Raw genomic sequence first — 26,037 nt, forward strand, 5'->3', positions numbered from 1 at the left:
AGGCAGGTGGATCACCTGAGGTCGGGAGTTCGAGAGCAGCCTGACTAACATGGAGAAACCCTGTCTCTACTAAACATACAAAATGAGCCGGGCATGGTGGCGCACGCCTGTAATGCCAGCTACTCAGGAAGGCTGAGGCAGAGGTTGCAGTGAGCTGAGATTGCACCATTGCACTCCAGCCTGGGAACCAAGAGCGAAACTCCGTCTCAAAAAAAAAAAAAAAGAAAAGAAAAGAAAAAAGAAATTAAGAAAAAAATGAACATGTGTTGATTTCACTTAACTCATGAAGAAACTAGCAGATGTTATAATTAATACAAGAGAAAATCTAGACAACGGACATATTTATGGATCAGGAAAACAGAAATGAACATGAAAATGGAGGCCAAAACTGCTTTTTTTCCGCACAGTGTGGGGAATAGCAGGTTAATTGAACCTCTACCAGACAGGACAGAATTTGCATACAGATCAGTTACCTACATGAATTGTAAAATAACTCCCATGAAAACAGAACCTTTAAAGCAGAAGGATACGCTATAGACAAGTCCTTCAGGTTTCCCATTAGCTGTCACTTCCAGGAAGCCTTTCTAGAGTCTCCACGTATGAATGAGTTGCCACTTCTAGGCCAGCATATTTATCACCTTATATTGTTTACATCCCTCCTTCCATACAAGATACACAAGACCATGGGCTTTTGGGGCAGATTCTGTGAGTTATTCAAGTCTCTGTTTCTTCAGCGTGAACATCTGCTTCTAAGGAACACAGCATGCTAGGGGTAGTGTCTGTCGTAAACATATTACATGTTAACGGAGCATCCATTTTACTCTAATATCTGAGGAAACACAATTTTACTTTAAAGAAGACGCTGCCTTTCCCTCCACATTCAATGTTTCATTGTTTTATTAACTAATCGTTTTTTATTTCCAGGCCTGCGGGATACCATGGGAATACAAAAATGCTCTAGAGCGGTCCGCGACGCTGTAGCCTGCGTGAGGAACTATTGATACTAAGTGGCAGTAGGCTGCAGGGGGTGTCACTGACACACTGGGAGAGGGCTCAGCCAACCCCCAGGTGATAACGAGGTCAGCGGAGCACCAGAAACCGGCTCACTAGCCTCTTGGTCTGTCTCGGCCCAGAGGAAAATGAATGGCTTGAGCTTCTGCTTTTACAAATCTGAGGGGCAGGAAATGAAATCCCACTAGCAGTCTGCGTAGTGGAGTTGAGCCCTCGCACCCGCTTCCCAAAGCGTCGCCTGCAACGCGTTCGAGGCGGGTAGGCTCGGGCGCAGCTCCCGCACAAACCCCCGACCACACGGTGTCTCGGACCGGGTGCCTAGTCAGCCCGGGTGGCTCAGCCCCGAGGCCCCGCCCCGTGACGCGAGGCCCCGCCCCCGCAGCGCCCGCTTCCAAGATGGCGACAGCGATGCCTGCCCGGCTGTTGGGGTGGCGGTGACGACAGGCAGCAAAAGACCAGGTATGTTCGCTGGGGACGCGTGGGCGGGGAGGCCTGGGATAAAGGTTTAGGCATTCGAGAGAGTGAGAAGCTTTGGGTAACGCCTGGAGACGAGCCTGAGCAGGGACGGGGTCCTAGGTGGAAGTATGGACGGGGGCCGGGAGGGCTCACGTTGCATGGTAGGGCAAAAGCAAGAGACTGGGATAGGATGGGCGTGCTCCGAAAGAGCTGGGTTTTAACCCCCTGCACAGCGCGGACCACGCCCCTTCAGGTGAGCCCTTCCAGCCACCCGTCTCTGCCCCTGCTCTCCTTCACCCCTTCTCTTCAGCTGTAACCCTCCTCCCCACCCCCGCTAGAACAGGGGAAAGGTAGAAAAGGTGGAGGACGCCACCCCCACCCTACTCTCCGCCGAGCTTCGGGGCTGTTCGCTTACAGCCCCCAGGTGGTCACGGTCCCTGCACCTGAGGAGTTCGCACCTAGGCACATGAAGAACAGAAGGAGCCTGTTTCCTACTTCGCCCTGAGTACTCCTTAGGTCACTCCACGGTCCTGTCATGACTCTGTTGCCACTTGAACAGGTTCTTGGCCTGGGGGAAACAATGTTTCCATTAGCTGCCCTGTCCCCACTCCCCAATCTGTCCTGTTGGGGTAAGGGTACGGGGATGGTTAAGTATGAACCTGACACTTATCACTCCAGGGTAGCACGGGAGAGAGGCGAGTGACCTACCATCTCCTGCTCCTCTTCCTTTCCAACCACTTTCCTTCACTTCCCCTGCTGGGAAACCAGCTTCACCCTGATCCTGATCTCTGGTGGTGCAGGTAGCTAGTTATCCTTTACCACTTCTGTTCCAGCTGGTCCCAGATTCGCTGCTGGAGTGCTGGATGGAGCCATTCTCTGCCCTCTGTGACATTTCCAATTTTAGATAATGCCTCACATCTCTGTCCCCCCGGGACCCCCTGGAGCCCCCATGATCCGTAAGAAGACAGCTTGAACCTACGTGAGTCTATCTCTTCCCCTCCAAAATTGGAAGAGGGGTCTCTAGAGACCCTTCTGAAATGAACATGAGATTTGAATGATGTAAACATTTTTGGGGGTGAGGACTGACAGTAGATGATGGGAGTGGTTTCGGGGGAGGTAGAGGAGAGTGAAACTTGGGCTGAAGTGACAGGTGGTAGGGTTACTGGTGGTTACATTCTATTTTGTTTCCTTGCGTGACTGTGCACCTGTGTGCTCCCTTCTGTGACTTTGTTCTTTGCCTCTTTTTCCTCTTTACTCCTGGCACCACCTTCAACCCTACCTACTGACCTCTCTGCTGGCTTGCTCTCTTCCTGCCTAGCCCCAGAATTCCCCTCTCCCTCCCTAGATCTCACCCCCAGGATGTTGCGGAGGCTGCTGGAGCGGCCTTGCACGCTGGCCCTGCTTGTGGGCTCCCAGCTGGCTGTCATGATGTACCTGTCACTGGGGGGCTTCCGAAGTCTCAGTGCCCTATTTGGCCGAGATCAGGGGCCGACATTTGACTATTCTCACCCTCGTGATGTCTACAGTAACCTCAGTCACCTTCCTGGGGCCCCAGGGGGTCCTCCAGCTCCTCAAGGTCTGCCCTACTGTCCAGAACGATCTCCTCTCTTAGGTAAGTGCAGGAGGAAGGGGGTGGTGAAAGGAAGGACAAGGTGCGGGGACAGGGAGGCTTGGGGATAGGGAGGTATGGAGTGGCAGAAGTGGAACTTAGAAGAGGATCATGGACTCTGCAGGTAGGCTGAGGTTGAGATAGAGGGCTGAGGTTGAGATAGAGTGGACTCTGAATTTGGAGTTTAGACTAGACTATTGGGTTTTCACTTTCTACTGCTTGCCCCTTTATGGGCTCTTCCTGCCCCAGGCTAGGAATTGTTTTCCTTGTAGATGAGCCCTGGTTTAATTAGTTGCAAGTCCTGTTCTCTCCAGCCTTCAACTATAGCTTCCAACCCTGTGAGACAGGAGAGTTATGCAACCCTAAAATAAGAAGAGAAGGCTAGGTAAGGATCCTGCACCTTCCAGCCTTTGTAGAGCTGTCCCAGTGATGGGGAATCCAAGGCATGTGAGATTTCTGAGTGAGCCCTGAGAACTAAGCCCCAGAACCAGACTGCCAGTGCCAGAGGTATTCCCAGACCCTAGTTTGATTCTTTTCTCTTTGCCTCTCTGATCCCTCTACTTGCCATTCCTTCCCAACAGTGGGTCCTGTGTCGGTGTCCTTTAGCCCAGTGCCATCACTGGCAGAGATTGTGGAGCGGAATCCCCGGGTAGAACCAGGGGGCCGGTACCGCCCTGCAGGTTGTGAGCCCCGCTCCCGAACAGCCATCATTGTGCCTCATCGTGCCCGGGAGCACCACCTGCGCCTGTTGCTCTACCACCTGCACCCCTTCTTGCAGCGCCAGCAGCTTGCTTATGGCATCTATGTCATCCACCAGGTACCCCAATCTCCACCTTTTTGACTTCCTTTCTTCTAAGGAAGCCTCAAGCACATGCCACTCCACTTTCATCTAATGGGTCCCTAGAATAATTTTAAGAGGGCCAGACTGTTAGAGTGTGGAGAAGCACCTGGCACTGTTCTTCCAAATTTGTTAGTCCCATACTTCCCCTTAATCTGTTTAGGTTATTCCCACTGTCCTACACTCTTCTGTGATTTTTCCTTTATTGAATGGCTTTTGCAGAGTTGGAATTGGACACGATAGGGCTAAAATTCTAGTTCCGTCACTCGTTAACATCTATGACTCTGAGCAAGATACTTAAACATCTAACATGAGAAAAGAGCAAAAGATAACTAATATACCACCTGTTCCACACCACACCATTGTTGGTTGCTGATTGTCAGGATTAAATGTTAGACAGCAGCATCTAAGTATCAGGCCCATATCAATACACAAGCAAGATTTGTCAAATGACTAAGTGGAAAAATGAAAAAGATAGTCTTTCTTTTTCATTCTCCTTGCCCTCCACCCCACTTTGATTTCCCTCTTTTCACTTTTATTTTTTTTTTTTTTTTTGAGATCTTACTCTGTCGCGCAGGCTGGAGTGCAGTGGCGCGATCTCGGCTCACTGCAGGCTCTGCCTCCCGGGTTTTACACCATTCTCCTGCCTCAGCCTCCCAAGTAGCTGGGACTACAGCGTGCACCATCATGCCCAGCTAATTTTTTGTATTTTTAGTAGAGATGGGGTTTCACCGTGTTAGCCAGGGTGGTCTCAATCTCCTGACCTTGTGATCCGCCTACCTTGGCCTCCCAAAGTGCTGGAATTACAGGCACGAGCCACTGTGCCTGGCCTTCACTTTTATTCTTTAGCCCCGTCTTTTTTATGCCACTACAGACATAGTCTGGTCCCCCTCCATTATCTTCCAGGCTGGAAATGGAACATTTAACAGGGCAAAACTGCTCAATGTTGGGGTGCGAGAGGCCCTGCGTGATGAAGAGTGGGACTGCCTGTTCTTGCATGATGTGGACCTCTTGCCAGAAAATGACCACAATCTGTATGTGTGTGACCCCCGGGGACCCCGCCATGTTGCTGTTGCTATGAACAAGTTTGGATACAGGTAGAGAGCATGGAAGGGTACTGGGAAACAGGGAAGCCTACCATCCTGTGGAAGGAGGAGAGTCAAGGGGATTGTGGTTGGGGATGTCTCCCCAGAAGACTTGGGGCATGCAAGGATCTTTCTCTCCCTAGCCTCCCATACCCCCAGTACTTCGGAGGAGTCTCGGCGCTTACTCCTGACCAGTACCTGAAGATGAATGGCTTCCCCAATGAATACTGGGGCTGGGGTGGTGAGGATGATGACATTGCTACCAGGTCAGACTTCCTGCCACTTCTTCCCTCCTGACCCCAGTCTGGATCCCTGTCCTCTAAGACCACCTTTGGCCATATCCCTTCAACACTAACCTTTAGCTCCCTGGTCCTGCACTGAGCCCATTCCTTTCCCTTAGGCTTTTTAGGATACCCAGAGCAGGCTTGCATGCTGCTGCCCATTGTATCTTCTGGTTAGTTTGTTCCTTCAGTCTCCTGGTTAGTTTGTTCTTGGGAGAGGACATAAGATCAATAGGAAATAGTATCGCTGGATTCCAGAACTGGAAAGGGGCCCAGAGACAGTTTAGTCTTGCCTTCTGCTAGGGTTCCAGCCAGACCACTTCCTATGGGGTTAAGACAGAGGGGCTCTGCTCTGTGTTCCCAGAATCACTTTGTAAGAGGCCTGTGCCACTGGCACAGGGCCAACTCATTTTTAGCATGTGAAACATTCTGACCTTCAGCCTCAGCTGACCCAATTTCATGTCTGTGGTACGAATATTAGGGCTTGGTATGCAGGACCAATTGCCTCCGTTCCCCCTGTGTCCTCTGTGATGACATCTCTGAATTTTCATCCTCTGTATGTGTGTGAAATACCCAGTGAATTGTAAATATACATAAGTATGCTTCTAGTTCCTTCCCAGGCCATCTGCACTCCATGCTTCTGTGTGTCAGATGTGAAGTTTGTTTCTTTTTTTTTTTTTTTTGAGACGGAGTCTCGCTCTGTCATCCAGGCTGGAGTGCAGTGACCGGATCTCAGCTCACTGCAAGCTCCGCCTCCCGGGTTTACACCATTCTCCTGCCTCAGCCTCCCGAGTAGCTGGGACTACAGGCGCCCGCCACCTCGCCCAGCTAGTTTTTTTTGTATTTTTTTTTAGTAGAGATGGGGTTTCACCGTGTTAACCAGGATGGTCTCGATCTCCTGACCTCGTGATCCGCCCGTCTCGGCCTCCCAAAGTGCTGGGATTACAGGCTTGAGCCACCGCGCCCGGCCTTGAAGTTTGTTTCTTTCAAGGTCCTGATTACCTGGCTCTATCCTTTTCTTTTCTTTCTTTCGTTGTTTTTTTTTTCCCCTAGAGACAAGGTCTCGTTATTTTCCCAGGCTGGTCTTGAACTCCTGGCCTAAAGTGATCCTTCTGCCTCAGCATCCAAAAGTGCTAGGATTGCAGGTGTGAGCCACTGCACCTGGCCTACCTTTTTCTTAACATGGGGGATGTGGGAGAGAAGCTGGGGTAGCTCAGTCACTATTCTAAGAATTGCTGAGCTTGGGTCTGCAACTCCCAGGCTTTTCTTATCCTTTTAACAGAATGGCCTCTCTCGGCATCCTTCCTAGACTGCAAGGGCAGCTCCTAGGAGCCCTTTAGGAAGCCAAGGGAGTAGGTACAAACCTACCTTTGCCAACTGTTTGAAGGCCCTAGGGAGACTGGCACTGGGCCCTGAGGATTTGGATACATCCAGCTTTTATATTCTCTTCAGCCATTTTCTTCTTTCTGTTTGACTTCGGGGTTTTTTTTTGTTTGTTTGTTTTTTTGCCTACTGAGTAATAGTTGTTTTTTTGTGTACAGAAACATTTAATCTCTTCCTTGCTTTCCTCTACTCTGGATCCCCCATGATCCCCTCACTTTTCCCATAGGGTGCGCCTGGCTGGGATGAAGATCTCTCGGCCCCCCACATCTGTAGGACACTATAAGATGGTGAAACACCGAGGAGATAAGGGCAACGAGGAAAATCCCCACAGGTAGGAAGAAGGAAGGACTGCCTGGGAATTGTTACTGAATCCTTAGGGTTCTGTACCCCTAGCCAGGAAACTCCTAAAGGTCCCTAGATTTCTGGCTGTTCTTTTCTGGGTCTTAGTCTCCAACCTCTAACCCTCAGATTTGACCTCCTGGTCCGTACCCAGAATTCCTGGACGCAAGATGGGATGAACTCACTGACATACCAGTTGCTGGCTCGAGAGCTGGGGCCTCTTTATACCAACATCACAGCAGACATTGGGACTGACCCTCGGGGTCCTCGGGCTCCTTCTGGGCCCCGTTACCCACCTGGTTCCTCCCAAGCCTTCCGTCAAGAGATGCTGCAACGCCGGCCCCCATCCAGGCCTGGGCCTCCACCTACTGCCAACCACACAGCCCTCCGAGGTTCACACTGACTCCTCCTTCCTGCCTACCTTAATCATGAAACCGAATTCATGGGGTTGTATTCTCCCCACCCTCAGCTCCTCACTGTTCTCAGAGGGATGCGGGGGAACTGAACTCTGGTGCCGTGCTAGGGGGAAGGGGCCTCTCCTCACTGCTGGACTGGAGCTGGGCTCCCGTAGACCTGAGGGGTCCCTCTCTCTAGGGTCTCCTGTGGGGGTTATGACTGTGAATCCTTGATGTCATGATTTTATGTGACGATTCCTGGGAGTCCCTGCCGCTAGGGTAGGAGCAGGGCTGGACCCCAAGCCCCTTCCTCTTCCATAAAGAGAAGAGTGATCTGGCTTCTCCTGGGACCTCTGTGAATATTTATTCTATTTATGGTTCCTGGGAAGTTGTTTGGTGAAGGAAGCCCCTCCCCGGGCATTTTCTGCCCATGCTGGAATAGCTCCCCCTTCTGGTCCTGGCTCAGAGGGCTGGGATTTTGATATATTTTCTAATAAAGGACTTTGTCTTGCATCTGCTCTTACTTTCTGCATCCCAGGCACACTTTGCCTCTTTGCTCCCCCGCATTCTTATGCCTATAGGTAATAGAACAGCCAGACCAAGCCAAGCTCCAGCCATTTTTATTTTCATGAGTGGCAGTTGGGGATCAGCTGTTAGGTTCTGTGCCCAGGACACTGACTGCTGCCTGACGCCCACTCTCTATACAGTCATTAACAGCAACCCCCTCATAGGAGGCTCCAGCCAGAGTCAGGGGCAACCTGTGAGCAGCCAGGAATTGCCTAGCTGACTCTAGAAGGAAAGGATGAAAGGAATGTTATAGCTGGGGGTCTGATGCCCTTGGCCCTCCTCAGCCCAGCTGTTTTCCCAACTTACCTAGTTTTTGCCAGTGACCTAGTGTATACTGGGGGATGCAGTTCTGAGAAGAGAGGAGAGGATGCAGGGAAAAGTTTATTATTGATGTCCTAGGCCTTGGCTGACATACAGTGACAACGTTCCAGTCCCTGTCTTCAAGGCCTTCAGTGGAGAGCTGAGGGAAGTTTATCCCAACTTACCTTGTGTAGATGGACCAAGCAGTGACTTGGCAGCTCCTTCAGTCCTAATTGTGTGGCAGCTGCTTCCTGGGCCCGCTGTTGAAACAGCTCCTGAGATAAGACACAGCCACTCGCCTCCAGTGTCTGTAACCAGGAACCTCCCAGCATCACCTAGGGAGGGAATATAGCACTGATCAGTCTGGCCTTGCCTACACTGGAGCACAGAGGAGCCCTCTGGAAATGCCACTAGGCAAAGTTTCCTCCTCTCACAGTCACTCTGAGGCCAGGGGGGCTCCCATCCTGCTCAGGGAAAGCAACTGAGTCATACACGATTCCCAGGACGCCTGGATCTTCTGAAGATGGCACCAAGTGTCCAAATCCCTGGAGAGAAGGACATTCATGCGTCAGAAGGAAAGGGCTCCAGTTAAGCCTGTCTCTCCTTCCCATTTTTTTTGACGGGGGACAGAGTCCCACTCTGTCACCCAGGCTGGAGTGTAATGGCGAGATCTCAGCTCACTGTAACCTCCACCTCCTGAGTTCAAGCGATTCTCCTGCCTCAGCCTCCCAAGTAGCTGGGATTACAGGCATGAGCCACCACACCTGGCTAATTTTTGTATTCTTCATAGAGATGGAGTTTCACCATGTTGGCTAGGCTGGTCTCAAACTCCTGACCTCCTTATCCACCCACCTTAGCCTCCCAAAATGCTGGGATTACAAGTGTGAGCCACCATGCCCGGCCTCTCCATCCCTTTATCATACCTGGACAGGCAGATGGGCTCCTTGGTACTGCAGATTCACCACAGCTACAGACACCGCAGTGATGGCACTCAGGGCACGAGCCAGAGGTGCAGCCTCAGCAGGGAGCAGCTCGCTAAGCACTAGAGATCAGGCAGAGGCCTGACTCAGGAGGCATTCCCATTACAGTTGTCAGTCCTCTTTGGGATTAGACTCCCATAGAGATGACCAGTTCAGGGGCATGGTGTGGTCCTGCTGACCCAGGAAGGTATAGCTTTTGCCTCTCACTGGTAGGGGTTGGGGAAGGGGAAGGTGGCTATCCCATTACCTGAAGCTGGAATGGCACTAATAACGTGGTCAGCCTCCAGACTGCTGTCCCTTAGAGATACCTAAGAGCATGAAAACATTTGAAAGACCCAGAAAATGAGAATCTGATTAGTGAAAAGAGACTTCTGGTGCTTCACTCTCAGTTTCCCAGGCACCCATGTGGCTGGGGAGACTGTACTGACCCAGGATGAAGAGAATGGGTAACTGTGTAGACTTCATTAAAAAAATTATTTCTCTGTGTACTCCAGGAAGTGGACGAGACAGGCCAGTGTGGCTGTTCTGAAATGTTCAGCGAAGCTGGGTTCTTTCCCCTATCTCTAAGCCACTTATAAGTACTACTTCTATCCACAGACTTGCATAGGCTCTTTGAGGAAGGTTCACAAATAGGGCCTAGGATTATGGGGTAGCCCATGTCTAAGTAGCTTCTAAGGCACGAAAACAACGAGGAACTCCAGTCCTATTGGCCCTGGCCTAGTTAAACCACTTGGATAAAGATGGACACACTAACAGGTTCATTACACCCCAGGGGTTCCCCTACCTTCCAGCGCCCTTCTGCCTGGAGGCTGAGCCCACAGACTGGCTGACCTCTGAGAACACTGACCCCCCTACTAGTTAGGTGGGTTTCAAGGGCCTGAGGCAGCATCTCTAGACCTCCACGAAGTGACCACTGGCTCCAGCGCTCAGCCAAGGCCTGGCGAATGAGTGCTGAGTCTGGCTGTGGGGTCCGCCCTGCAGAGGAAGCAAAGAAGAATCATTGAGGCTGGATGCAGTGGCTCACACTTGTAATCCCAGCACTTTAGGAGGCGGAGGCGGGTGGATCACTTGAGGTCAGGAGTTTGAGACCAGCCTGGCCAACATAGTGAAACTTCGTCTCTACCAAAAAAAATACAAAGATTAGCTGGGAGTGGTGGCACATGTTTGTAATCCCAGCTACTTAAGAGGCTGAGGCAGGAGAATTGCTTGAGCCTGGGAGACAGAGGTTGCAATGAGCCAATCTGAGATTGCACCACTGCACTCCAGCCTAGGTAGCAGAGCAAGACTCTGTCTCAAAAAAGAAAAAAAGAATCATTGAATAGCACCCTTTGTCCCCACTCCCTCACTTTGGCAGTCCTTAATATCTTCACCCTTTGAATCAATCCCCCCTCACCTGCCCCCAGCAGCAGGCCCAGTAATACGGAACGATGGGTTTGCTCAGCTTGGAAGAGACTGGGAAAACAGGACCTGATGCTGAGCTCACGGCTGTTGCCTGCAAACACTCCACGGCAGAGACTGTCCATGGCTAGAGACGCCACCTTAAGGGTGAGACTGGGACTAAGGAGCCAAAGAATAATCTACACTGACTGATTTCCACAGCCCGTATTTGGTAGGGAATGGGGGTGGGATAGGGTTTGGTTTGGGAGACATTCCCACTATGACAGAAGGATGGAAGTGAAGGCCTTCACTCCCAATAATGAGTTTTGGGAATTATGAGGGGGTGGGATATGAAGAGAAGAGGGCATCTCCAAATGATACAGAAGAGCCCCTACGTGGTAGATTTGAACAGGGAGCTCTGCAGCTGGTTTAGGAGGGAAGAGGTTTGGGGCCTCTGGGCAAGTGTCACCTCAGGTCCAAGGCGGCGCTGAGCAAAACTGTGCACGGTCTCATCAGGCTCTTTGCCCCGGGGCTTGGTCAGCTCCCTCAGCCCAGCCCAAAACAGAGGTTTGGAGAAGGGGGGTGAAGGGCGGAGTAGCCCCCTGCATGGAGAAAGACTTAGTGAGGGGGAAGCTCCTGACATACCTCCCCAGCTTCAGGCGCTGGGGTCATTTCCACTCATTTGGCTTCCTTTTGCTGGGAAGGCTGACAGGGAGATGAAGAAATGGAAGGCAGGTCAGGCACGGTGGCTCACGTCTGTAATCCCAGCACTTTCGGAGGCCGAGGCAGGCGGATCACAAGGTCAGGAGTTCGAGACCAGCCTGGCCAATATGGTGAAACCCCATCTCTACTAAAAATACAAAAAATAGCCGGACGTGGTGGTGGGCACCTGTAGTTCCAGCTACTCGGGAGGCTGAAGCAGGAGAATCGCTTGAGCCCGAAAGGCGGAGGTTGCAGTGAGCCAAGATCGCACCATTGCACGCCATCCTGGGCGACAGCGATACTCCGTCTCAAAAAAAAAAAAAAAAAAAAAGAAAGAAAGAAATGGAAGGCATATGAGGATGAGGGCACAGTAAAAGCAGCGGAGGTGCTGGTGTTACCTGAGGCCAGTGGGCAGGGCATGCAGGGCACCGCCCACGTAGAGGAACCTGTTCTGGGCAGCTGGGTGGTCTCCCCGGACAGGCAGCACTTCTGAATCCAAGCCAAGCTCAGAAACCTGCTCTCCACAGGCCCTCAGAAGAGGAGAAACTAAGGGAAGGTCTGACCCACCAAACATACTTCCCCCTCTAAACTCTATTCCCCAATGGAAGCCCCCTCCACAACCTCTCTCCTAGACATCCCACAAGCCTCTCACCAGGAGCAAGGTCCGGGCCCCTAGGGCTCCCGCTGGCCTAATTCCCCGAGGTCCAAGCTCAAAGATAGCACCATTCGGGCCTCGAACAGAGCGAATCCAGCCTCCCAGACGCTCACTGCCCTCCACCAGGACCACCTGGCGACAAGAGGGAGCGACACTGCAGCACCGCCTGTAGCCGCCGGGGATAGGTCAGGAGGGGAGGGGAAGAGGCACATTCAGAGGGCCAGGATCCATCTAACTTTTGATGGAAATGGGAAAATAGCATTAAATGAAGCTCCCTCTGGCACAGGTGGAGCACTCACCTTAGGGGGACACGGGGCCCGGCTCAGGTGGTAACTGGCGGCCAAGCCGCTGACGCCTCCGCCCAACACGACCACGGTCCGGCCCATGGGGAAACCTGGGGGAAAGGGGGCCATATGGACAGGCAGACCGGGGACACCCTGCGCTCCAGAAGCCCCGCCGGTTTTGCGTTCTATCCCCGGTCACTCACTGCTTTAAGGGAAACTAAGTGTGCACAGATGGGCTGGTGGAACAGTGAGGTCCCCGTCCAGGGGCCAGGACTCACCCACAAGAGAGGAGAAAAAATGAGGCAGAAGGAGCTCGAGGTCCTAAGACCGTACCCCGCCGGCGCTCCGCTGGGTGCAGATAAGGGCCACACCCTCGCTATCGGCCCTCGCAGGGCTCGGGGCGGCGGGCAGTATGCCTGAGTTCTGAGGCGCTCTGTTTGCCACGCCTCGGTAGGCCAAAAAGTGCTTCAAATCCGCTATTCCCACCCCCAGCCTTTTCGGTCTCTCCTACTCTCCGTCCACTCTGTTCTCGCGGCACGCGCCTGACCATATTTCTCCTACATCTGGATTGGCAGGCCCTGGAAGGTCCCGGATCACGTTCACCAATGAAAACATTGAACTGGCAGAGGCGGAGCGACAGCAGCTGTGAGAGCTTGAGGTTAACCGCGTCAGCTCCGAGCTGGGAGTGAGCGGCCCTACCCGGCACTGCCCTCCTCAGGACCGAGGCGACGAGCGCTTAATGCTGGAGTTAGCGTTCCCCAGCACAAGTTTCCCAGGTCCAGCTAGGGTGACAACTCTAGAGGGAAGGCCCCAGGAGCTTTGGTCGTAGGGAGAATAGATAGGGACACTGGAAGCCAGTCCACTGGGAGGTGGCTCCATAAACAGCTCCTTGATGTTAGCAACAGACCGGGCCTACGGGAGCTAGGGCCACCCGGCAACGTACCCAGTGTTTGTCAACAGCGGCATCCCCCATCGCCGACCAAACCAGACGCCCCAGAGCCTGCACGCAGCCTCAAGTATGCCTTCCCTCTTTTTCCTCCCAGTGCTTAACGTACACTGCTGGGGGGCACAGGTCCGGGTCCAGCACCATCTCCGAAACCTTCCCCCTTGGATCTGAGAGCGCCCCCACCTATTAGAGAGGGAACTTGGGTCCCAGGAAGACTCCAATTAGGCCCAGTTTTCTGTCACTCCCTAAGCAAAAATACAAATAAGCACATCATTTTTTCTTAATAAATTTATTCACAAAAAGTGATATTGCAGAGGGTCTGGGGGCTGTACACGGGCAGGGGCTTGGTGAGCTCTGTACATGGGGCTGGGAGACAAGGGAGCCTCCAGGTGGAAGGGTATTTTTTAATAAAAAAAATAATGGAGCTACAACCACCCCCTCCCCCCTCCCCGATTAAAAAGACACAAAAATAGACGTCTCTGAGGTAAACGGGGAGCCTGGGGCTTAAGGGTGTTTAAAGGGCTTCACAGGTGCCAGGGCTTAGAGAGGGTGTCACAGGCACCGGGGTGGCTCCTGCATCAGTTGGTAGAACAGCACGTAGCCCTCGCTGGATGCCACCTGGTTTTCACTGACAGGGGAGACACTAGGAAAAAGGGAGATCGGGAAAGGGTTGTGGTCATTACTGTTTACTCCCTTCTCCCTCAAGACCGAACCTCAGAGCATCCAGGAAGAGATCAGGCAAGACCTCCGCCTCTCCTTTCACCTGGCACTCTGCTCTCCTGGGACTTCATAGAAGGGGAGGGTGTCAGGGCTGAGTGGGAATGGGGCAAGATGTAAATAGGAGGCTGTTCTCACCGAGAGTCATTGTAGACATGCCAACCAGTCTGGCACCGGCACAGGGCTGTGTAGTGGCCATAGTGGACGCTGCCTGAGTGGTTGCAAAGGGCATACAGCTGGTATACAGGACTTCCTGCGGGGTTGGAGATGATCAAGTTCTACAATCAGAGCTGTGCCCCCACTCCTTTGGCTCCTTAGGACTTTCCCCACCAGACTCACCGGCTTTGTCACTGGCAAAGTCCCCTAGGCTCAGTCGCTGCAGTGGAAAGTCTACACCTACTGAACTCTTCTTGATGGAGCCTCGGGAGGCAGAAAAGCGATTCAGATCTAAGCCCTGGTTAAGGAGCAGTTGGGAGGCAGTGGGCCTCTAAGGGGGACTTCTGTCCTGAAAGCTGTCCTCTCCCCACTCCCAAAACACTGGGAGTAGCTTGTGGAAAAGGGGGTGGCAGGCTTTTCCTAAGGAAAATTCAATTCTCTGGAAACATGGAGGGTGAGGAAAGAGAATGTATGGGAGGTATCCTAAGAGAAGTAAGAATCTGAAGATTAGGATATGGAGCACGAGGATTCGAGGGAATCTTTGTACTGTCAACTTTTTGGTACTTCGAGTTTTCTGCCGACATCGATCACACACCTGAATAAATGGCAAACAGTGTTAGGTTAATGTGCTCCTAACCTCAATTGGCTTTTCTGACACTCCAATCCACATATAAATTTCGTATGCACTTCATTACGGCTGGATCCTCTCGGCTTCTCCCCTTTGCTCTAGGAGTACTAGAACATATCTGAGACTCCAACACAAACCCAGATACATAAATATTATTCCCCATATTAAGGCATCATGCAATCCATTTTATCCACATGAAGTCCCCCTCCCCCCAGGTCTCCCACCCTTACTATATCCCTTGTGAACCTCCACATACTGGGGCATTCTCCGACTCTAGCTCTTCTTCCTTAGTGAAAAGGTTGAAACAATCCCGCAGAGACACTTTGCCCCCAGCAAATCCTTTCTGGGGGAAAAGGGGAAGAAAGGTCAACATGTTCTGAATTTCCTTTTCCAACTCTTCTCAATCAATCCAGGCTTCAGTTCTGCTCCAGAAACCCACAGGGTTCCTGCCCACACTCTGGGGGTGGGTAGGCTTGGGTCACAGAGCCCCTGTCCTGTCCACCCCGGAATCCTCTGGAATCCCACCTTGGGGATGGGCAGGGACAGGTCACAAAAAACCTCGAAGGTCGTGGAGCGATACCCACAGGCCTGGCACTTGAGACAACTTTTCAACTGGCCCACAAACAGGTCTAGACAGAAGCACAGGGACAGGAGAAAAGGTCATTGTTGGATGTTATGAGATGATTTCTCGGATTTCTATCTCTTTCTGCCCCTTTGCCTGACCCTTCCTTTCCCACTACCAACACTCCTAATCAACTCTTCACACAGCTTCACATTTGCATCATCCAGTCTTCTTCCCATACCCCTCGATAGTATCAATTTTCCCCCCAAGCCTGAACCCCCCTCACACACTAATTTTCCCTCATTGCTTTGCCCCATTCCATACCCACAATCTTGCTGTCCTCTCGCTCCAGGTAACGTTTCCACATTAGGTTGGCTCGGTCATCATCACTACCACAGATCAAAGGAAGTGGGGAGCATCCATGAGACAGCAAGAACACTGGGCACCCCCAACACCCACTGTAACGACCCACAGAGCCCTACACCCCACCCACACCCCTGCTTCTTCCCTATATTTCAAGGAAAAGTCAAAGGAATAATGCCTCAATGAACTTTCTGGGGAAATCTGAGGTGAGAGGAAAAGGAAGGATTGTACACAAGGGAAGAATATGCTGTCTTCCTCAACCTGTAAATTAATTATCCCCTTCTTCAATTTGGTGACATCCCTAGCATGATCTTCTGCCTCCATCTGCTCCCTTAGACTCCCCCTCTTCCTTCCTTCTACTTCTACGCTGCTTCTCACACTATTTTCTATACTAAAGGGTTTTCCTGGACCCTACATCTTCCATCTTGACTAGTTCAGTTCTATGAAGTGTAAATGCTGCTGATAAACTACTGGGGAGAGGAGGTAGAGGGAACGACCCTTACCTTAACTCAGGTTCTTCTAGCAGAGCCCCTCCTCGGCGGGGTGGAGAGGGAACTGGACCATTGGCAAGGATTGGTGGAGCCCGGCGGCCTCGGCGGTTGATTTCAAGGTGTAGCCGCTCCATGAGGAGCTTCAGGAACTCTTGGGCATCCTGCTGGCTACAGCCAGACAAAGAGTATGGGCAACTGACTCCCCTCCTAGTCCACAGACACTATTCCCTGCCCAGATACCGGTCCCCACTTCCTGGATGAAGAACATCTCAAAGCTCAGAACAATGCTGCCAGGGCCCTTGCTTGGCCCTACCCCCAGACATGGCCAGAGAGAAATCCCATAGCCTCCAGCTCTCCCACCTGTATCCAGAGAAGGAGGGAACATATTTCTGGAAGACAGCTCGGAATCGAGTAGGATTCACAGCTTCACAGGAGTCAGGGTGCCAGAGGGCACCAATCACATCTGCAAAGGCTGTTGGGATGGGAGTAGGGAAGGGAAACAAAGGTTAATGTCTGGAAGAGGCAAGCAAGATGTGGCTCAGAGGGCAGAAAATAACCTTTAGGAAAGTAGGCACTGGGAAAAGTAGATAAACAACTGCCAGATTTAAGGGTTGGGGGCCACCAGTACTGGCAGATGGACCTGCAAGTGGTTGGGGAAAAACGGACTTGAACAGAGGGAGCAGGAGTTGTTGCCCCACCTTCAGTGAGCTCTTGGGCTCGGCCTCCTCCAGGCACCTCTTGCCGGAAGTCCCTTCTAAGACAGAAGTCCCGAAGAGGTCGAGTGCTGCTCAGACACTGCAGCACAGCATTCAGGAAGCACTGGAGAGCAGTAGGGACACTGCTGTTATCTCTCCAGACCACTACCCAGGAAGCCTTAGAAGAGCCTCAGAACTCTCCTTCCACATGCCTTCCCCAAGCTCACGGGTTTTCCCCACCCCCAGCACCATTTCACATTCCTTTTAGAGAGGAAAGACAGGAGAATGGCTCTCACCGTGTTTCCCAGGTTTCGAAGGCCAACATGACCAGAGCCCAGAAGCAGTGTGTGATGAGCCTGGAAGGTCAGAATACAATCGGCAAGTTCTTATATATCCTACCAAGCACTTCAACCTTTCGACAGCATGCTGCCCACTGCCTCCCCCATCCCATACATGTTTAATCCCCAAACTCTACCCTATTCCCCTCACTAGGTATTCTAGTCTCCCTACCTCACTGGTCATGAGCAGTAAGCCCATCACAGCTGAATGTACCACGGACTCAGCCATGGCTGTCCCACCTGTTGCCCACTTACTCCTCTGCTCAGCTAGCCGACGTTGCAGCTCCTGGGGCAACTCCCCCAGCACCGGCATGGTTGCCCAGCTGCTCACCACTCCCACCTTTCTGCCCCCAAAACCCCCTCCTGCCCCCGTGGCCCCTTCTTGCCCTTCTGCTGCTGGCTCCAACTGCAATCAGCCTAGCTTACTTAGCTCAGAAAATGTGCAACCACATTTGCTAAGATGTTCTGAGCTCGCCTCTCTTTAGCTCCAGAGATTAATTAGGCCTAGGCAAAGTCCCAGTAGAGAAAGTGCAACAAGGGAAAGTAAGGGCCTGGGGACCCAAAGAAGAATTCTGAATAGTTGGGCTAATTCCCTGGGGACCCTGGGCACACCATGCTGGGGAGTCACCAACAACCCAAAAAAGGGTCTAGGAGGCTCAAGGGTATTTAAGCAAGGGAGAGGTGTGTCCAAACTGCTGTAATGAAGGGCTGAGAAAGGAACTTCAGGGAAATGGGGGACGGGAAAGGCAGAGGATGGCAGGAAAGCACAGAGGAACATGGGCATGAAGGCCACATGTGTGGCAAGTCCTCACCATCTTGTCATCAGAGTAGAAAGGCTCAGAGGACCGGGCGGATATCATGTGGAAGGAGCCATGGGAAGCAGGGGGCTCTGTCCGTATGCTGAACAGTGTGGGGGGTCCAGGAAAGCCCCCTAGGCGGCGGAGAGAAGTGCTACGTCTCAAAGTGGGTGGCTCAGGCCGGAGGGCCAAGCGGCTCAGTGCAGCCCCAAGCTCTCCGGTGCCACGGTGCCCTCCCAAGGCAATCCCCATTGGACGCAAGTCCCCACTGCTCACAGACTTGGAACGGGCTAAGTTGGTCCGAGATGGGAGAGGCAAAGCCACAGTTGGGGGTGGTGAGCCAGGCAGGGGAACCCCATGATCTGCTCGAAGGGGGCCTCTGGGTCGAGGGCCTGAGGTCCGTCCCCGTCCCAGCTCCAGTTTCTTGAGCCGTTCATCAGGGGGACCTGGCCGGGGAGGCAGAGGTCGTAACATGGGGTTTGGCCCAGAGGCTGGGTTTCTGCGCTCCTTGCTGCGGGCCCTGGGGGCAAATGGTAGCTTGGATCCCACTCGGGGCTGGATATTAACAGGTGGCTCTCGGGTCCGGCCCAGGCGGTGCTCAGAGGCTTGGGGCATTGTGGACACCACAGGCTGGACCTGGGAGGAGAAGAGAGTGTCAGCATTTGAATATGGGGGGAAATGGGAACCCAGGCTGCTGTACTGAACCCTGCCACACTAATTTTCCCTTATTGCTTTGCCCCATTCCATACCCACAATCTTGCTGTCCTCTCATTTCCACATTAGGTTGGCTCAGTCATCACCACTACCACATCAACGAAAGTGGGGAGCAGTATATGCACTGAGGGCAGGAACCAGATCTATCGAATCAGCCATCGTATGTATCCCCAGTACCTGGCATCGTGTTTGGTACAAAGTAAATACTTAGTATCTATTGAGTAAACAAATGAATGAAAGATAGCAGCCCATGGCTTTGACCCTTTCTATACTCCTGTCCCCTCCCTGCAGAATACAGCTTTACTGAAAAGCCAGTGATAACTCCTATGGCGGCTCTAACGTAACATAGGACCCCATACCCGGCTAGTAAAGTAGGATGTGCCTCGAGTCACTTAAGATCTCTAGCCAAATGGTAGTGTAGATGCAAGAATAACAGCCCAAAAGACAGTCCTCCATCCTCAAATCCCTGCCTCTCTGGGCTGCAAATGAAGCAGACTAAATAGGGGACTTACGATCCATTCCCTCCCCCACCTCCGACCTCCGACATGGTGTCGAGGTTCAGGAGGCAGTGGTCGGGGATGCAGGACGAACAACTCCTTGACCCTTAATCTCTGCACCTCTCCCACCACAGCAGGGCTTTTCGCCGGGTCCGCCCCCCTCGAGGGCAGAAAGGCCGAGGCCGCTGATTGGCTACGGAATCCGGCGGCGTATTCCCCGCGGTCCAGGGATGCTGTCCCTCCAGCCCAGTTCTCCCAGGCCCCGCCGGGCCCCACGCGCCTTTGTGGAGTGTCCTCTCGGGTCTGGAGCAGTCTTCCCTCTGCGCCCCCCCACACCCCGCCATGCCATAACGCCCCGGCCCGTACCTGTCCCCCGATGAGGCGGCGGGAGAGGCCAGCCGGGGCCAGGCCCCAGTTCAGGGCCACCCCCTACTACCCCCGTGCAGCCCCTCAGTGGGCCCGGCTGCAGCTTTAGCCGCAGCCGTTGCCCAGATCGCTCCCGCCGCAGGGGCCGCCGCCATCTTTGTTGGTCCCGCCCGACCACCGGCCACCGGCTTCACCGTCTCTCAAAGCGCCTGCGCATCCACACTCGAACTCCTCCCACCCGGCCCCTTGGCGCTTGCGTGAGCCCGCCCCACGGCTCCGCGATCGACACCATGGAAACGCAGCCAAGTTTAGGGTCGCTAGTTCTCAGCGCTGCCCAGAGTGCTCTTTAATCCATGACTCCAAAGCAAGTCCCTGAGGTATAGGGTGTCGTCGCCCCATCCTGTAGCCCATAGGGATGGAGATCTGACAGTCGTAGTATGACTGCGAGGCTTATAGCACAGATCCTTCCCAAACAGCAGGGGTGCAAGTGTGGCAAGCTGCAGGCCTGGGTCCAGCCCGCAGACCAGTGGGGAAGCATCTAGCACTTCACAGAGGAATGGGAAGATCCCTGGAGGGCGGGAAGTGCTGGTCCTGCAAAACCACTTCTTGCAGGCTAACACAGTAGGGCGAAGCATGGCTTACCACTAAAGGACAAAGGCAGATCTGAGCAGCAGGGGGAATAGTCAACATTTCATTCCCACTCCTGACCACAGCATCCCCTATTTCTGACTCCCTCCCAGCCCAACCGGTCGTAGCTGTTCATGTGCCTCAGGTTTTAGCCCATTTGCCCTATGTTAACAGCTCCCAATGAGAACCACAGGCTACCAGAGGAAGAGGCTTTTATTGATGGGTTATCTCCAGGAACCAGAAAGACTTTATGTACTCACTTTCAGTTACCCCCATGCCTCCAGGATCGCATGTTGCTCCACCTAGGGGCGGATATAAATTACCTCTACATTGTCCAAAGCCCAGTCTTTCCCTTCCCTGTGCAGCCTTAGAAACTAAGTAGCAATACTGGTTGGTGTTTGTTTGTTTCTCCCCCAGCAATGACTGCTGCAGCTACTTAGTAATAACTAGAGGTGGAGGGTGTCCGGGGAAGCAGTTAGGTAAGTGTGATGCACAGGAAAACAGTATCGTAGCCTATCAAAGGGCCCTCTGCCCTGCCTCGGTGGCTTGATTCTTCATTGGTTGCATTTCTCTTTGTGTTGGATGACGCCCTTCTGAATCAGATCAGGGATTTCTACTGCCAGCCATGGACCCAGCTGCAATACAAGGAAAATCCTGTGAGATTACTACCAGTCAATGCTTCTTATTCCATTAGAATAATCTGTCTCCTCCTGGAGACAGATTCTGGGGGGATATGCTTAAGGGACAACACTGTTACTCCTTTTATTCTTAGCTGCTTTTCCTATAATGCTCAGGGCCTAAGCCCCTCTTCCTCCTTTTATGCCAAATACACAAAACTTACCCCCAGAGCCATGAGATGAGCTAGTCCAAATTTGGGCACATTCCTGGCCCACAAAGGTTTGAAATGATCCGTCAGGCATATTTTGCCACCCCTATAAGAGGGACATGAAGAAGGTGTTGACATGCAAAGTTTACCATAAAGCACAGCAGCCTCGGGGGCATAGGAAGACTACTAGTGATCAGAATTGAGAACAACGTCAGCTAAGTACTTTGCCTAGGCTCAGCAGAGGAGGGCCTGGCACCCCACTAGGCCAGCAGACCCTGGAAAAATCTCTGCCTCCAAAGTTCTTCCTTTTTTTTTTTTTCCTTACAACTTTTAAGTTCAGAGGTGCACAAGCAGGATGTATAGGTTTGTTACACAGGTAAACGTGCCATGGTGATTTACGCATAGATCATCCCATCATCCAGACATCAAGCCAAGCATCCATTAGCTATTTTTCCTGATGATCTCCCTCCCGCCACGAAGTTCTTCCTTAAGGCCTTCTTTGACTCTTTGCCATCTCCTATTCAGTCCTACCTGTACATCTTTGCTGTCTTTCCATCCAGCTCAGGAACTGCAATTTCTGGGGCAGTAGTAGGATATGTGATAGGAATCTGGAGAAAGTATAAAACCTTAATAAAACAGAATCAGGATAGAAAGGAACTAATATAATCAGACATACATATTTCTTGGTTAAACTGAAATGTTAAGTAAAACTCCCCAAGCAGCACATCCATACCAGGATTCTGGACGTGGAGATGAGTAACTATAACTTATGCTTATGCTCAAGAAAGGATATCTTGTTACCAATCATCTAATCCCTCCCCTTCTACTAACCTTCATATTTCCCACTCTATCACACTCACGTCAAACTCGATGTCAAACTCATATTTCAGGAGGTCATGGATATACCAACATTTCCCAAACCACCTGTAACAAAGACCAAACCTCAGTCCAATTTGCCTATTCTTCCAATACTCAAATGACAACTTGGCTTAGGCCACCAGCCTGGGAGACTCATAGGATGGGAACTGGGGAACTCTGGAGCTGTGGGAGTGGAGACAGCTAACATGAGACAGGGCAGCTTTGGTAGTGGGCGCTAGGATACCAAATTGCCTAACTCATATAAGACTCCCACCCCACACCTCCCAGGAAGGTCTACCTACCGAGTCCCTTCCTTGTTGGACTCCAGTCGGAACCAATCGTTGTCAGCATTCTTGTTGTTCTCCACATACTGAAAGCAGAGAATGAGGTCTTTGAGAGAGTAGTTAGGGCCAAGGGCGGTCCCCCTCTCCTCAAAAGAAAAGTATGTGGTTACCTTTTTTTTTTTTTTTTTTTAGATGGAGTCTTGCTCCTGTCGCACAGGCTGGAGTGCAGTGGCGCGATCTGGGGTCACTGCAACTTCCACCTCCCGGGTTCAAGCGATTCTCCTTCCTCAGTCTCCTCAGTAGATGGGATTACAGGCATGCACCACCATGCCCGGCTAATTTTTGTATTTTTAGTAGAGACAGGGTTTTGCCATGTTGGCCAGGCTGGTCTCGAACTCCTGACTTCAGGTGATCTACCTGCCTTGTCCTCCCAAAGTGCTAGGATTACAGGCGTGAGCCACTGCACCCGGCAGGTTACTTTTTCTTAATATGTTTACCTAATTTTTCTAACATTAGCAATGCTGAAGACAAGGCTATACTGGTAAGTGGGGGTTTGTCCAGAACAGAAAACAGAATGTTTGGGCTTCACTCAATTTAGCAAGCACAAAAGACCTGAAGATATCATCTGGATTCTTCTCTCACTTCTCTGATAGTGTCTGCCCTCAGCCCACAACTCATTTAATGGTAGATTCCTTCCCTGGGTAACTCCCTTCCTTCTAGCCTCATATAGTCCTGGTTTCAACTAGCACCTACATGCTAATAACTCCCAGATTTTTATCTTTGGTCCAGCTCTTTCCTCAGAACTTTAGCCTTTAGTATCCAACTGTATGTTGACAGTTTGACCTTCATTTCACAGGTACTTCAAACTCAGCATTTCTATCTGGAATTTATAATATTCCTTCAGACACACTTCCAGAATTATCCTCCTGAAGTATGAATTTCAGGTGGCAGTATGAGCATTCACCCAGGGCAAAAACCTGGGAATCATCCTTGACCCTCCCTATCCCTTACTACACTAATCTATGATGTCATGCTAATTTTACCTTCTGAATATTCTTCAAATCTACCTCTCCTCTCTATCTTCACAACTGCCTAGTTTAGATTGCCTTTTGTTTTGCTGAGATTAATGACAGCCTCCTAACTTGTCTCTTACCTTCAGTCTTGTCCCTGTCAATTGTATTTTCCCCTTATTGCCAATGCAATTGATCTAAACCCAAACCTGGCCATGTTGTTTCTCAGCTTAAAATCCTTTAACAGCATCCCAAAGCCTCCAAGAGAAAATTCAAGTGCTCAAACCTGTCTCCTAGCTTTGTCTACCATTCTCTGCCTCACATTTGATGCTCTAACAACTCTGAGCTACTTTGTTTCTTCAAACACATCATGGCGGTGCCTGTGCCGTTTCTAGATTCTATGCCTTTGCTCATGCTGTTCCTTTTGGCTTGAATGTCATTCTACTCTTACGTTTTATCAGGCTAACTTATGTTTACTCTTTAAGTTTCAGCTAAAGCATTACCTCTTCCAGGAAACCTTCCCTGACCAAATGCAAACTGGATATCTCCCGTTATGCTCTCAAAACACCCTACCCATGGCCAGGAACGGTGGCTCACGCCTGTAATCCCAGCACTTTGGGAGGCTGAGGTGGGCGGATCACGAGGTCAGGAGATCGAGACCATCCTGGCTAACACGGTGAAACCCTGTCTCTACTAAAAATATAAAAAATTAGCCGGGCGTGGTGGTGGTCGCCTGTAGTCCCAGCTACTTGGGAGGCTGAGGCAGGAGAATGGCCTGAACCCGGGAGGCGGAGCTTGCAGTGAGCCCAGATAGAGCCACTGCACTCCAGCCTGGGCGACAGAGCAAGACTCCATCTCAAAAACAAAACAAAACAAAACAAACAAACAAAAACCATCCTAGCCATTTCTCGCTTTATATCTATCCATATCTGTCTCATCTGTCTCTTTCTCCACTTAAACACTGTATTATAATGATCTGGTTTTGTCTACCTCAGTAAGTTCCTCCTTATTCGGCTTGGTATCTCCTCCCTAGGTGCACAGTAATTTTTTGGTTTTTTTAGTGAATGAATACATGAGGCAGGAGAACTAGAACTGCTGGTCTTTGAAGCAGACAGAAACTACAAGGAAGACAAACTTTTTTCACCTTCCACAGAAGAGAGAGAGCTGAGAAGAGCGTTTCTAACTATGAGCTAAACTCCCCAACTCTCTGTAGTTAACACCTACTTGAATTTTCAGCCCTAACGTGATTTGAAAGAGTGAAGAGTGAGGCCAGGCGCGGTGGCTCACGCCTGTAATCCCAGCACTTTGGGAGGCCGAGGCGGGTGGATCAGGATCATGAGGTCAGGAGATCGAGACCATCCTTGCCAACATGGTGAAACCCCATCTCTACTAAAACTACAAAAATTAGCTGGGTGTGGTGGCGCGTGCCTGTAGGCAGGCACTCAGGAGGCTGAGGCAGGAGAATCGCTTGAACCTGGGAGTCGGAGGTTGCAGTGAGCCGAGATCGCTCCACTGCACTCCAACCTAGCAACAGAGCGAGACTCCCTAAAAAAAGAGTGAAGAGTTAAAGAGGGGGCAGAGAGATGGGGACTGGGAGTTGGCGCCCTGAGGATTTCTGACCACCTCTCCTACATCCAGTTGAACAAACACCTGGAGCCGGGGAGACACGTCACCTTCCGGGGAAGCGTATCCCTAAAATAACTGCTGCTTTTAGCCGCAAGGTCTGGCCCCACTGTGAAACTCACCTGAGTCTTTTTTGCCCTCTCCCCACCATCCCTCCTAAGTCCCCGAACCCCGCAACAGTCCCATTTCTATGAATTTGGGCGTTAAACTTAAAAACCGGAAGCGGCTTCCACACGGAGCGTATTATTGAGGACACCTGATGTCTCCCAACCCTTCTGCTACGCGTTAGACTGTAGAAACACAACTAACCCGGATAAGGGACTGATATTCCTCCTTCAGTCGCTGCACCCACAACTCCCGATCTCGGGGTCCGGCGTTAGTCTTCAGCACCGGGATCTCAGACACAACACGTCGCGTGGCCTCATCCGCCATCTTGGACCAGGGCGCAAGAGAAACGCGGAAGTGGTGTTGCCTGTAGCTTACCTCAAGGCGCCGCCATCTTTACTATGGGAATATGAGACGTTGGGTTGCCGTAAGACTTGTCTTTTGAATAAGATCTTTGTTTTCTTGTCACCTAGTTACCCGCTTGTGAGTGCATCGAGAAGAACAGAATGTAAACAGATTACTCAGACCTATATATGACACCTATCATTAAAATCACCGCAGAAGGCACAAAGGGTAACTTCCGTTCATGCTCAGAGAAGTAATCGCAGAAAACCCGGACACCTTCCCAAACTTGGAAAGCTCTTAGAACTTCAGGCTGCTCAAGGCACTTTCATTTAGTTAGTTTTTTTTTTTAATTATAATTATTATACTTTAAGTTCTAGGGTACATGTGCACAACGTGCAGGTTTGATACATAGGTATACTTGTGCCATGTTGGTTTGCTGCACCCATCAACTCGTCGTTTACATTAGGTATTTCTCCTAAAGCTATCTCTCCCCCAGCCCCCAACCCCAAGGCACTTTTCAAGGCACTGCCTTCCTAAAACGAGCAGTTCATGTGTTTCCTCTATGAAGAACTTTTCCTCTAGATGCAGTTATCCTGTTAAAGTGTGTTTTTAACTCCTGATAAAGATTAGAAACCATGCAGAATCAAAAGACACATCACTACAAGATTTGAGCCTTAGTCTAGCCATTCACTGAGTCCTAGACTTTTTTATTTATTTATTTTTTTCAGACAGTGTCTCACTCTGTTGCCCAGGCTGGAGTACATTGGTACGATCATAGCTTACTGCATCCTCCATCTCCCGGGCTCAAGCGATCCTCCTGCCCCAGC

At 51.3% G+C, this 26,037-nt stretch overlaps 4 protein-coding genes across 5 annotated transcripts in view; 1 reads left to right on the plus strand and 3 right to left on the minus strand.

Annotated features, from left to right (window-relative positions):
- The window catches only part of B4GALT3 (UDP-Gal:betaGlcNAc beta 1,4- galactosyltransferase, polypeptide 3), a 20,607-nt gene extending 12,697 nt beyond the window's left edge, over nt 1–7,910 (plus strand). Inside the window, exons 2-9 of the mRNA XM_011976239.1 lie at nt 925–1,470; nt 2,301–2,446; nt 2,792–3,079; nt 3,658–3,893; nt 4,821–5,011; nt 5,143–5,265; nt 6,890–6,994; nt 7,132–7,910. Coding sequence (XP_011831629.1) covers nt 2,827–3,079; nt 3,658–3,893; nt 4,821–5,011; nt 5,143–5,265; nt 6,890–6,994; nt 7,132–7,405 — 1,182 coding nt within the window. The 5' untranslated portion in view covers nt 925–1,470; nt 2,301–2,446; nt 2,792–2,826 and the 3' untranslated portion in view covers nt 7,406–7,910. The remainder of the gene's footprint in view (nt 1–924; nt 1,471–2,300; nt 2,447–2,791; nt 3,080–3,657; nt 3,894–4,820; nt 5,012–5,142; nt 5,266–6,889; nt 6,995–7,131) is intronic.
- Nucleotides 7,911–8,000: 90 nt separating this feature from the next.
- Nucleotides 8,001–12,827, minus strand: PPOX (protoporphyrinogen oxidase). Of its 2 annotated transcripts, none has more exons than XM_011976224.1 (13): nt 12,596–12,813; nt 12,278–12,372; nt 11,976–12,110; nt 11,722–11,837; nt 11,091–11,223; nt 10,638–10,782; nt 10,029–10,219; nt 9,492–9,552; nt 9,188–9,306; nt 8,699–8,809; nt 8,450–8,599; nt 8,271–8,313; nt 8,001–8,186 (listed from the first exon to the last, which is right to left on the minus strand). In XM_011976224.1, the coding sequence occupies exons 2-13, from the start codon at nt 12,362–12,364 to the stop codon at nt 8,044–8,046; spliced, it is 1,434 nt and encodes a 477-aa protein (XP_011831614.1). In that variant the 5' UTR covers nt 12,365–12,372; nt 12,596–12,813; the 3' UTR covers nt 8,001–8,043. The 2 variants fall into 2 exon arrangements, with proteins under 2 accessions (XP_011831614.1, XP_011831605.1); XM_011976215.1 differs by having other exon boundaries at nt 8,002–8,186; nt 12,541–12,827.
- Nucleotides 12,828–13,481: 654 nt separating this feature from the next.
- On the minus strand, nt 13,482–19,721 carry USP21 (ubiquitin specific peptidase 21). Its single transcript, XM_011976251.1, has 13 exons — nt 19,447–19,721; nt 17,971–18,591; nt 17,117–17,176; nt 16,824–16,944; nt 16,486–16,597; nt 16,138–16,293; nt 15,596–15,660; nt 15,235–15,338; nt 14,966–15,052; nt 14,605–14,676; nt 14,265–14,379; nt 14,064–14,178; nt 13,482–13,851 (listed from the first exon to the last, which is right to left on the minus strand). The coding sequence occupies exons 1-13, from the start codon at nt 19,513–19,515 to the stop codon at nt 13,761–13,763; spliced, it is 1,788 nt and encodes a 595-aa protein (XP_011831641.1). The 5' UTR covers nt 19,516–19,721; the 3' UTR covers nt 13,482–13,760.
- Nucleotides 19,722–20,354: 633 nt separating this feature from the next.
- UFC1 (ubiquitin-fold modifier conjugating enzyme 1) lies at nt 20,355–25,507 on the minus strand. Its single transcript, XM_011976265.1, has 6 exons — nt 25,070–25,507; nt 22,146–22,213; nt 21,846–21,909; nt 21,517–21,593; nt 21,001–21,091; nt 20,355–20,794 (listed from the first exon to the last, which is right to left on the minus strand). Exons 1-6 carry the CDS (start codon nt 25,190–25,192, stop codon nt 20,714–20,716), a joined length of 504 nt encoding a protein of 167 aa, XP_011831655.1. The 5' UTR covers nt 25,193–25,507; the 3' UTR covers nt 20,355–20,713.
- Nucleotides 25,508–26,037: the final 530 nt, after the last annotated feature.

Source organism: Mandrillus leucophaeus, unplaced genomic scaffold (assembly GCF_000951045.1).
Source record: "Mandrillus leucophaeus isolate KB7577 unplaced genomic scaffold, Mleu.le_1.0 Scaffold1014, whole genome shotgun sequence".
Taxonomy (NCBI): domain Eukaryota; kingdom Metazoa; phylum Chordata; class Mammalia; order Primates; family Cercopithecidae; genus Mandrillus; species Mandrillus leucophaeus.